The 12,520-nt window shown below is 39.6% G+C and overlaps 1 protein-coding gene across 6 annotated transcripts in view; it reads left to right on the forward strand.

Moving 5' to 3' along the window:
• The window catches only part of CEMIP2 (cell migration inducing hyaluronidase 2), a 78,596-nt gene that overhangs the window by 14,003 nt on the left and 52,073 nt on the right, over positions 1-12,520 (forward strand). For 4 of the 6 annotated variants that reach the window (XR_004350316.1, XR_004350317.1, XM_032634551.1 and 1 more), the window contains exons 2-5: positions 1,452-1,791; positions 6,106-6,246; positions 6,850-7,411; positions 10,986-11,155. Coding sequence is in view for 4 of the 6 variants with exons in the window: in XM_032634551.1 (XP_032490442.1) it covers positions 1,464-1,791; positions 6,106-6,246; positions 6,850-7,411; positions 10,986-11,155 (1,201 nt within the window). In the remaining 2 variants the exon portion in view is untranslated. The remainder of the gene's footprint in view (positions 1-1,451; positions 1,792-6,105; positions 6,247-6,849; positions 7,412-10,985; positions 11,156-12,520) is intronic. The other 2 variants (XM_032634554.1, XM_032634553.1) reach the window with 1 other exon arrangement.

The raw sequence follows: 12,520 nt of genomic DNA on the forward strand, positions 1-12,520 counted from the left end.
TTATTCTTTTATTCGAAAACTGGTAAATGCTTACTATAAAGAATATAGAAAGTAAAAAGGACTGCCGTTTTGTGTGTATGTCAGCTTCTCTTAGATAAGAAAGAATCATGTAGTCTGGTAAACTTCTGCATGAAGAAGTTCTGAGAATATTAAGGTGCCCTTTCAGACTCAACACAGTTCTTGTTATACCCTTGCAGAATTGATTCTTTGAAATTACTGCCTCTCAATTGTTTTGGAAGACACATGGGTGTAACTGTTAAGAGCCTGAACTCTAGATTCAAAATTCTTGGGTTCAAGTCCTGGTTCTCTGTAAACTAGCGAATCAACTTTTCTAGTCCTCAGTTTTCTCATGTGTAAAATGGGGATAATGGCACCTACTCAAAGATGTGTCGTGTTAGATGAATACGACAAATTAAACGTATTAGATGAGTTAACACACTTAAGGTGTTTAGGACAGGGCCTGGCAGTAAAGTGCTCTATGAATGTTAGCTATTTTTTAAAATCATCTTAACCATAATCTTTGAATGCTACTATTTTTTAAACAAAATTTGAGGATTTAAAGGAATAATATAGACTTTCTCATTAAATGAATTCACAGTCTGTTAAGTGATAACATGGTTAAAAATAGTTCAGTTGCTTTACAAGGAGATAAATTTTGTGGAAAAATTAGACACCTAAACATGCATGCTTGCCTCCTGGAACTTGTTAGGGCCACCTTATGGTTCTCATATGACACGTGGACTCTAACTTCAATTTGAAGAGATTTACAGTAATGATACTCAAGGTGTGACCACCCGCTTCAGTGTCACCAAGGTACATTTTAAAAATGTGAACTCCAGGGCACTCTTTCCACCAATTGAGCCAGAATCACTGGGGTGGAAAGCCTGGGAATCTACATTTTTAACAAGATTCCCTGGTGATTCTTAGGCACAATTGAGAACAGTTGCCACAGAACAGTGGCTCTCAAACTAGATGCTCATTACTGTCACTTGGGGGGCATTTAAAAGATACAGATGCTGGGCTCCTGACTTAATTTTGGGAGTGTGGCACTGGACATTAACGTTAGTGGGTGATTATAATGTGCAGGGTGGAAGAGCCATGGCATTAGAAGACGATTAGTGGAGGTGATTGTTGACATAGTTTATTATACCAGGATGTAAGCTGACTTGATATTTTCAAAAAGTCATTACAGTGGTTACCAGGGGCTGGGGCGAAGTGGGGAATGTTATTGCTTAATGGCTATAGAGTTTCTGTTTGGGATGATGCAAATGTTGTGGAAATGGATGGTTGTAATGGTTGTACAACATTGTGAATGTGCTTAGTGCCACTGATTTTACGTTTAAAAATGGTTAAAATGGTAAGCTTCATGTTATGTATATTTTACCACAATACTAAAAAAAGCCATTACAATTCTCACATTTCTGAGCCTTAATTTTCTTTTCTTTTCACAGTGACAGTATATCATGCATGCCACTAACTCCAGGGGCCACTCCCCTGCTTTCCTGCAACCTCAGAATGGAAACAGCCATCGCTCATCTGGCTATGTTCCAGGGAAGGTTGTCCCACTGCGTCCCCCTCCTCCTCCAAAGAGCCAAGCTTCAGCCAAATTTACCTCTACCAGACCGGAAGCCCGGGCCACCTTTGCTTTCTCATCTGAGGAACAAGCCCAGAGAGAAAGCCGAAAGCAGAAGAGGCACAAAAATACTTTCATTTGCTTTGCTATTACTAGTTTTTCATTTTTTGTTGCACTTGCAGTCATTTTAGGAATATCCTCAAAATATGCTCCAGATGGTAAGTGCGTATGTGTGCATACAGAACCCATTCTAGGAGAAGAAAGAAGGGAAGGAAAGAGTAGAATAAATTCCGAAAAGTCTTTTGTTATTTTAACTTGGCTCTAGCTTACTAATATATAATTAGATAATATAAGGTGTATCTTCTTATGAATGAGAGCAATTGTTAAAGGAATCCACTGGAAATGACAAAATTAAAGGATTGCTCTTCCTTTCCATTTTCCCACTTTGTCCCAGGGCTCAAGACTTTCTTGGAGCATTTCTTTTCAAAATAGTAATTTTAAGAGTCTTTTTTGAAATCCTGTGGTAGCACAATTTCATCTTTTTTGGTAGGTATGATTTTCAGACTGACACAAGTTTTTAGTAATAAAAATTACTAAATGCAGTGATAAAGTATATTTAATTGAAAAATAAGTGAAAGTGGTAAGTTTTGTGTTCTGCCATTTGAAACCAGTTGAGGAGACAGCTCCAAAAGAGAAGCTTCCAATATTTTTGAGGAACAAAACATATCCTTAAAGAAGAAGATCCATTAGTAGGTATAAGTTCTGATACACTTCTCTTCATAGTTAAACATCATATAGGGAGATTTTAATTTCTTAAATGGCCTTTGCTTTTCAAGTTGGTAATATAACAGTACTTTGAATGATTTTGAAAAGTTTATTGTCAGTCAGCCTCAATATAGTAACAATGAAGAATGGCCTCATAATATACCCTATCTGTCTCTCCGAAAATCAAAGGGCTCAGCACTGTGGAAAAAGCAGACCAGGCCACTGGATTGGTACCATACTGGTCTGCATTTTTTTTTTATAGTCTGCAACAGATTTTTGTTGAATTAGTGCCTCCTTAAATGGGTATAATGTTTGAGAAGCATTTTACCAGTTATAAGACTTAGAAATATTAGTTTATTTAGTTTTCATGGGTGATTTAGGGGTCTTATAGACTTTAAGGTTTTGGGAGGAGGTAATGTCAATACTTCTAAGAAAATAGACCTAAAGTAAGAGAGATGTTCATTCAACATCTTTGTTGGCCAAGCCAGTAGACCACATAAAGAACTTGCAACATTGCTTTCCATTGCACATAGCATTGACTTTCTTTCCCCTTTTCTCCAGAGAAATAACCAAATTCACTGCTGTTGATTCATTCTTTCCAAGTAATCTTCAGTAAAGGGATGCTAGATTTTGGAAAATCAGAGCTGAAATCTGTGGCTTTAATTGATGTTTTCGTATTCTAGCTAAGACATTGAATTGCTGATGTGGTTCCTTGAATCAACATCGTTCAGTTTCACATTTTGGCAGTGTAAGGGCAGAATATCAGTGGAAAGATCTGGTATGCTGAAATATTTCAGGATCAGCCTCACTGTGGTTATGGCTGTTATGTAACTTTGATAATGCATCCACTGCTCAACAAATGGGTAGCTGAGAAGGTAGGACTAGCTAAGCTAGTTTTTTGATGCTTTCTGCAGACTATGTATTTTCTCATTAAGTGTAGTTTACTGGAAAAAAACAGACTGGAATTTTTGGTGATAAAAAATTTCTAATGAAGCATGCTTTCCTGGGGAATAATTATAAACAATTAAGAGGAATTATATAACTATTATAGTAGGCTCTAGATCTTTTGAGACTTAGATTCCTTCTGGATTTCCTTCTGTAGCTGGGTGCAGTGCTTGTTACCTGGGACCTACATTTGCTTATGATATCATGGAGCATTCCAGCTAAATGTTTTATGGGTAGAGAGGGAGGTAGAAGAAAAGCTCAAGAAATCCTCAGTATTAAGTCAGAACGAATTCAAGACGTTTTTTGTTTCTTCGATGGGAATAAAAGTTTAAGGATTATTCTTAGTATAATAGTGATGATCATTGATTTATCAGAATTAAATATCAATGATTATGAAACTGCTAGGAGAAAAACTAATTCCATGGTCTTAACTAGTGGGACTAATTTTAACTGTAGTGGTTATTATTACCTCAAAGAGAAAGCGTGAGCCAACATGAATGCTTAGAAATAGATGCTTGCATTAGTGGTGTGCAAGTTCAAAATGAGGAATCACAGTTTTCTTCCTATAAAAAATTATATCTTTGTGATGTACCCAGTGTCTCTACTTTTTCTCATATTATCCCCCAGCATATACCTTCCACCTTCATATGATTTGCAAGCATATCCTGTCCATTCTTATCTTGGCTTAGTTTAAATGTAGGCTGTATCTTGCTATTCTAAATGAGCAACCAAATGGACTTGGATAGTAAGGGATATTTGCATCACTAGTATTCTTATCTCCCCTTCATGCTCCTCTTATTTAAATACTATCCACCCTTTGAGGATCTATGTCTAGTGTCTTCTGCTCCATTGAAGCTGCCTCAGTTACTCTAGCCCCACCCCTCCTTTCTCTGAGCTCTTTTTCATCTAAAGTAACTACCACATTGTTCAGTATTATTTCATACATGGCGGCTTTTTCTCCCAAGCTAGGTTATATGCTCTGAGGGCTGTGAGCTCATTCTAAATTTTATAAATTATATACTTTATAAATTTTACACTATCTAGTCCAGAGTGGACAAATTGATCCTCAGTAACTACCTGGTCATTAGTTGGTCAAAATTGGTGTGATTTTTTTCCCCTCTCTTTTCTTCCAAATTATATCAGAAACTAAATGTCTCATGCATTAAATAGCTGTGGCAATGCAAAATACTTTTATGTTTTCATCATCATCTATTCAAGAGGCAAATTCTTTTATTGTAAACACTCCATTTATTTTTTATTTTATTTTTTAAGATTAATTTATTTATTTTTGGCTGCGTTGGGTCTTTGTTGCTGCATGTGGGCTTTCTCTAGCTGCGGTGAGTGGGGGCTACTCTTCGTTGGGGTGAGCAGGCTTCTCGTTGCCGTGGTTTCTCGTTGTGGAGCACGGTCTCTAGGCGTGTGGGCTTCAGTAGTTGCAGCACACGAGCTTCAGTAGTTGTGGTGCATGGGCTCAGTAGTTGTGGCTCACAGGCTCTAGAGTGCAGGCTCAGTAGTTGTGTCACACGGATTTAGTTGCTCCGCAGCATGTGGGATCTTCCTGGACCAGGGCTCAAACCCGTGTCCCCTACATTGGCAGGTGGATTCTTAACCACTGTGCCACCAGGGAAGTCCTCTTTTTTTTTTTTTTAACATATCTTACACGTTACTAACATATTATGTACACTATACACATCTGTTTTTTAAAAAAAAATTTATTTATTTATTTCGGCTGTGCCAGGTCTTAGTTGCATGCGGACTTCTTAAGTTGTGGCATGCATGTGGGATCTAGTTTCCCTACTAGGGATTGAACCCGGTCCTCCTGCGTTGGGAGCACGAAGTGTTACCCACTATACCACCAGGGAAGTCCCTCAAGAGGAAAATTCTAACTCTAGTAAAGAAACGCTGCAAGGGAAGTAAACGTCATTTCTTAAAGGGGAACTTCCATATCACTCAACTTGCTGATTCATCTAGGGTTTGGCTTCTCTAATCTGCTGTTTACTCATCTCTTAAAATGAGAAGTCATGTCTTTGGCCATTTGCCTCTTGAAGCTTTGTTGGGAAAGTGTATATGTCTGAAGATAGTGATGTTTATCAGCGGCTGCCTTTGGAATGAAAGAATTGCTATTATCACCTACTTTATGATTCACTGTGCATAGGAAGGAACCTGGGAAGACCTAATATACATATTGGTTAGCAATTTCTATTTTTTATTTATCAGTGTGTTGTGAACATAGTTTCTTTTCTAAAACGGCTTTCTACAGTGGGTCCAAGAACAATTCAGAGTTTTGCCTCTTACTGTTGATTTATTTCCAGAGTAGATAGTTCTGGCGAACTCTGTTTTCACCTTGTGGACTCTGACCCAAACTAGTGGATGGCGACTTGGTTTTGTGGTGAAACCCTTTTTTTTTTTTTTTTTGCGGTACGCGGGCCTCTCACTGTTGTAGTCTCTCCCGCCGCGGAGCACAGCCTCCGGATGCGCAGGCCCAGCGGCCATGGCTCACGGGCCCAGCCGCTCCGCGGCATGTGGGATCTTCCTGGACCCGGGCACAAGCCTGTGTCCCCTGCATCGGCAGGCGGACTCTCGACCACTGCGCCACCAGGGAAGCCCTGTGGTGAAACCTTTTTTATGCGTTGAGGAAGTAAAGGATTTGACACATCTCTGCCTGGTGGGATGGATGGAATTTCCATCCTTATGGAAGGAAATTAAAATATGTCAGCCCATTACTTGCAGGTTGCAATAAATGATGGTAGTACTTGGATTTGGCTAAAGGTATTTTTGCATATTGTTGGTTAATGGGATATCGATGTTGCATTGTTTTATAGAGAATTGCCCAGATCAAAACCCCCGTCTCAGGAACTGGGATCCAGGACAAGATTCTGCAAAACAAGTTGTTATCAAGGAGGGAGATATGTTCCGCCTGACCTCAGATGCCACGGTGAACTCTATAGTCATTAAGGATGGAGGTAAGTAGCAGTCCCTGTCTATGGGAACAGCAAGGTTGCTCTTTATTGCAGGGCAACGTTTGATGTTCTTTATGTAGAAAACTATTCTTAGCTTTTAGGATGTGGTGTCACTCTAACCATGGAGACAGGAAAAGTTCCTAAGGTAGAACAGTAGAATTCAAGAGCTGGAAGGGCCGTAGAAATCACTCAAGTCAAGACCCTTGATTTATAGAAAAGGAAATAGTTCCAGAAGGTCATCTCTCATAGCTAAATCTTTGTTACAACTATGAACAGTGATGAGAGAGTTAATGTGGGTTAACGTATGTGAAAATGAGATTCAGATTTGTAGAGTCTTACATATTTTTCTAGAAATGATGTACCTTTAAAGTGAATGGATTGAAATTCATACACATGGGCATCTTTAGGGTGTTGAGGTATGAACTCTCCATTTCTTCCTTTAATATGTTTTGAAAACAGGTTCAATTTTCTAAGCAGACTTCTAATAAATTCTTTGTCCCAACTTAACTGCGGAAGTGCTTTTTTCCCCTCTTAAGATGAAATTTATTTCTCTGTACCTCAGAAAGATGTTTCAGAAGTTGGCTTACTTAGTGTTATTCCCTGCAGGACTGCTTGTATTTGGGGACGATAAAGATGGATCCAGAAATATTACTTTGAGGACTCGTTACATCCTGATCAAGGATGGTGGGGCGCTTCATATTGGAGCAGAAAATTGCCGCTATAAATCCAAAGCGACAATTGTCTTGTATGGCAAGTCAGATGAAGGTGAAAGTATGCCAACATTTGGCAAAAAATTTATTGGTGTGGAAGCCGGCGGGACACTGGAATTACATGGGGCACAGAAGGCATCGTGGACGCTGTTGGTGAGAACTCTGAATTCCTCAGGCTTGACCTTTGGCTCCCATGCCTTTGAAAAGGACTTTTCCAGGGGCCTCAATGTGAGGGTCATTGACCAAGACACAGCCAAAATTTTGGAAATCGAGAGGTTTGATACGCACGAATACCACAATGAAAGTAGGCGACTTCAGAAATTCCTGAGAGACCAGGATCCAGGACGGATTGTTGCCATAGCTGTTGGAGATTCAGCAGTCAAAAGCCTCTTACAAGGAACCATACAAATGATCCAGGACCGGCTGGGAAGTAAGCTGATCCAAGGACTAGGCTACAGGTGGGCATACATATCTCTTTACTTTCCTTCCTGCTATGTATTAGCGTCTGTGTCTGTGTGAGAGGAGAGCGGGATGGAGAAAGAAACAAAATACTTCACAGTCTGACTTCAGGGGCCAGAATGGCCACTACCATTTGGAAGTCTCGTTGCCTCTTGCTTTGAACTGGAGGACAGAAGACTGTTTACAAAGTTCTTTTCTTGGCTTTGGTTTATGAAGCACTTTGTGAACCTTAGCGTTGGGCTTGTGAAAAATTAAGAACAGAAACGTACTGAAAGCAATCAGGCAGTTTAAGGAGATTGACTTCCTTCTTTTATTATCTTCTGAAGATCATATGAAGCTCAGGCTAATTGGAGGTACCTTATGAGTTGAAAGGTTAGGGCCCAATTCCGTGCTAAGGTGGAAAAGTTGTCTGAAAAGATTGAGGAGGGGTGGAACATGCACAATTTTCTTTCTCTTTCTTTCTTTTTCTTTTTTTTGAATCCTTTCATTTGAGTCTGCTTGTTTGATGGGCACAGGCCTCTGGGGCCCTGGCACATGTGAGGAAGCACAAGTTGGAGGGCTACGAGGTTCATCCAGATAGTAGGATTCATCCCTACAGTTTATTCTTGTGTTCTTGTGCCATAGTCTAGTTAATCATGATTTCCTAATGCAGTTCTGGGTTCTGGGGAAGCAGCTGGCTCAACATTTAATTAAAAAAAAACAACAAGTTTTAATTCTGCTTACTGTTCACAATAAAGTCAGGGAATATCTGCAGTGAAAAGTAAGAGGACTTCAAAACTCCCATGTTGAAATGATCTAGTTATTATTTTTTTCCTTTGATGGTTGCTTGGTCTAGTTATTATTTTTTCTTTGGTCAGTGTTGGAATGGAATATTATCTATAGAAATTGTAGAGAAAGTTAAGAAGACAAAAATTAGTGAAGAAAAAGCATCTGTAATGTTCTTAAAATGCTTTTTACTCACCCAGGGAATACTTAGGGGATTCTAAGCGCCGGGTACCCATAGATGCTTAGATGAAAGGACACTGTCTCAGAGTCCTCTTTTAATCTGGTGGATAAACAGAGACCTAAGGAGAAGGGGATCATACAGTGAGAAACTTAGTGCAGCTACAGGGTATGATGGGAGTGCAAATAGAAGGAGCCTTGGAGGCTCCCCAAAGGTGAGAAGCCCGAGGGAAGTTTAGGAGTATACTGTGTAGGCTGTAGAGAAGGAGGGCTTAGAGGTGGTTTTTTTGGGGTGGTGGTGGTGGTGGTTTAATTAAGTATTATACATATACAGAAAAGTGCTAAAAACAAGAATATAGAGTTTAATGACTTATCACCATGTGATATCAGGGTAGCGACCACCCAGTTCAAGAAAGAGAACGTTGCCAGTGTCCTGGAAGCCCCCATCCTATCCCATCCTGTTCACTGACCACTCCCTCTGTTCACCAGAGGTAAACCACTCCCCTGGATTTGTGGAGAACCCTAAAGTTCAGGTTTGCCTGTCTTTGAACTTCATATAAATGGAAGCAGACGATATGTTATATTTTGTGTCTGGCTTCTTTGCTCAACCTCGTTATTGAGTGTCGTTTATGTTGGTGCATGCAGGGTGGCTTATTTTCATCGTTTATTTACTATTGTATGACTATAGCACAGTGTATTTACTGCTGGACATCTGGGTGGTTGTCCAGTTCGGACCTCTCATAAAATGTGCTTCTCTGAGTGTTCTTTTATCCATCCCTTCATGCTCATGTGCACATATTTCTATAATTTATAGACCTATGAATGGAAGTGTGGTCTGTTCAAAGTCAGACACCTACTTTGTTTCACTATCCAGTAATACCGGAGATTACAACTTTATGTCATTATTGTTCTAGGTTTTGTGTGTTCATTAGCTATGAATATTTTGTTTGACTCTTTTTGGGTTCCTCTCCCTACTGTTTCTAAATTCCCTTTAGAATTTAGAAATATTGCTGCTGATTTGATGGAGGAATTAGAGTTGTGATCCTTTGCCAACATTCCATTGCATTGACATTATCTCCAGGGTACATAAACATGCCTCTTTGAAGATAATGTTCTGGCACGCTGGAATTTTCCTCAAGTGGAGGAGGGAAGTAGGAGTGTTTTGGAGATAATATCAATAGAACAGAACATTGTTTTATAGTTGCTGAGGCAGTTCTGGTAAATAAAGGAAGCCTCTGATATTCTTCCTCTTCCCTCTCACACAGGAGATAATAAATGGAGACATTCTTCGTTTGATTCTTTCTGCTGTATCAAGGAATATAAATAGAGCTATAAAGCACAGTCGGCCAAAGAGTAGCTAATCCACGCAGGGGTGGGTGTAGAATTTGTAAGGTTGTAGGCATGCTCTGATTAACTTTCATCTGTGAGTATCCAGCCATCTGTCTAGCATAGATTACATTTGGCTTTTTTTTTTCTACAGTAGGAAGTTGACATTTTTCTTTTCATGTTTTAAACCAGGAGTCTTAAGGCAAATTTTCTGACTTTTTATCTTTCTTTTTTTTTTTTTTTTTTGATTTATTTTGCCACAAGCTTGAGCAAAGTCCCTGGGGTGTTTATCACAGTATCACAGAAATAAAATGGTGTTTTTCAAACATACTGCTTTCAACAAATAGATATAAAGCATGTAAAATTTTAAATCTATTGGAGAGTGATTCTACAGTTTTAATTTAAGAATATTAAGAAACCAATAATCCAGTGGTGCTCAGCCTTGTTTGCATACATGAGATCTTAAAAAAATCCCACGCCCAGGGCCCACCCTACATGATTTACCTCAGGATCTCTGAAGGCTAGGACACGCCCCCCCTGCAATTTGTGCAGTTAAGGTTGATACCTACGGCTCTAACCTCTGACCTGTGACTCTGGTTCTCAGTGTGGTTCCCAGACCAGCAGCATCAGCATCACTTGGGAATTTGTCATAAATGCAGATTCTATGGCCCTGCCTCAAACAGTCAGAAGGTGGGGCCCAGCAATCTGATTTAACAAGATGATTCTGATGCCTACAAAGTTTGAGAACCACTGCTCTAACTCAGTGGTTCTCCAGTGTGGCTGCACAATCGTGGCATCTGGGGAACTTTAAAAACAGACTAATGCCAGGCCCCACCTGTAGAGATGTTGTTTGCATCAGTGTGGGCTGGGTCTAAGCATGGATATATTCCTAAAGCTCCATGTGATTCTATTATGCAGCTAGGTTTGAGAACATAGCAGAGAGGATAGTGGAAAAGAGAGCAGGTAATAATCATTTAAAAAGAAATGGGTTTCTGCCCAGAATGATATAGGAATGAAATGAGTATGCATTGAGGAAGGAAGTTAGTGATTAATTGAAGTCATAGTCATCAGTGTTTCACCTGTTACAGAGCTGGACAAACAAGGATTTAAAATTCAGGTGCATTTCCTTCTGTGATGTCAGTTATTTCAGTCAAGTTTGGACTTGCAACCACATATGAAAAAAGAGGTGGAGGGATTGACAAAAATGAAAAAATGAATTAACAGCACCTGTCATAACATCTGTGTTGGGGAATTTGGTCAGTACCATGACAAATAATCAAATGCACCTGCTTATTTTCCTTCTAGGCAAGCTTGGGCTTTGGTTGGTGTCATTGATGGTGGAAGTACTTCTTGCAATGAATCTGTGAGAAACTATGAGAATCATAGTAGTGGAGGAAAGGCTCTTGCCCAAAGAGAATTTTATACTGTGGATGGTCAGAAGTTCTCTGTGACAGCTTATAGTGAATGGATTGAAGGTAGGCGAGTACAATTTATACTCTTGTAAGACATTGGTAAGTATTGTGACAGATTTTTTTTTTTAAGTGTATTCAAATGACATTCTGTTTAGCTTTCTCAACTGGTTAAAGATGAAACCTATAGTTTCCCCACTGTACATACTCTTTTAGACTCAAGGGTTTTTTCTGGACTAGAAAATGATCTAGTTTAGGCACGCCCCCAATTGGACTTTTGTTCTTCATTCTTGAGTCATATGGTGTAGTTAATGGATTTGCTTCCTGGATTTGGTACCAATTGAACCAATCTGGATGTGATCGGGTGAGCTGTCTTTGGTTATGTTCTGAGACAGTGAAATGATCTTGTACTTTAGATTTTCTTGTTACACAGACGTGTCGGCAAATATTACCTTTGAACACATGCTGTATAAACAAATTACTCATTTTCTTAGCAATTTTTCCTTGATAATCCAGCTAGTACATTTATCTTATGGACAAATTGGAAAACACAGAAAAGTACAGTTAAAATTAATGTTTAACCCTATCATTCAGAGTTAATTAGCCCTCTTCAATCTATGTTGCCTCCCCTAGTGTTCATTTTATTTTAACCTGCTTTCCTCTCCTTAAATAATGTATTGTAAAGTTACCTTAGGTCTTTACTTTTTCTTCAGCATATTTTAAAAATTATAATCCACCTTTCAGAAGAACTATCATGTCTAGCACTGATGCTCTGATTTTTTCTCTTAAGGATGTTCGCTGCAGAATTTCTGTACTTACCGACTTTGCTGCTAGATTCTTTTGGCTCCAGGTAGATAGGCAGCCTTCTGTCTGTGCTTGCCCACCAGCTTTCTTTTCCAACCCAATATTATACCAAAATTAATGTGAAATGAGTCATTAAAAAGTGCTTTAGGGCTTCCCTGGTGGCGCAGTGGTTGAGGATCCGCCTGCCGATGCAGGGGACATGGGTTCGTGCCACTGTCCGGGAAGATCCCACATGCTGCGGAGCGGCTAGGCCCGTGAGCCATGGCTGCTGAGCCTGCGCGTCCGGAGCCTGCGCGTCCGGAGCCTGTGCTCCGCAACGGGAGAGGCCACAACAGTGAGAGGCCCGCGTACCACAAAAAAAAAAAAAAAAAAGTGCTTTATTACATCTGTAATTAGCCAGAAAGGTTTAGTTTAGACTGAGCTTATAAGTCTGTTTTGAGCAGCATTGTAGCAAAGTATTCACTGAAATGGATTTTTGGAGACAGAATGCCTGGGTTCATATCCCAGCTCTTTTACTTACTATATGATGATGGGCATGTGACTTTAACTTCCTAACCCTCAGTTTCCTCATCTGAAAAATGGGGATAATAATGGGAACTACCACATAGAGCTGCTGTGAGTATCAAA

The sequence above is a fragment of the Phocoena sinus genome, chromosome 6 (genome assembly GCF_008692025.1).
Source record: "Phocoena sinus isolate mPhoSin1 chromosome 6, mPhoSin1.pri, whole genome shotgun sequence".
NCBI lineage: Eukaryota > Metazoa > Chordata > Mammalia > Artiodactyla > Phocoenidae > Phocoena > Phocoena sinus.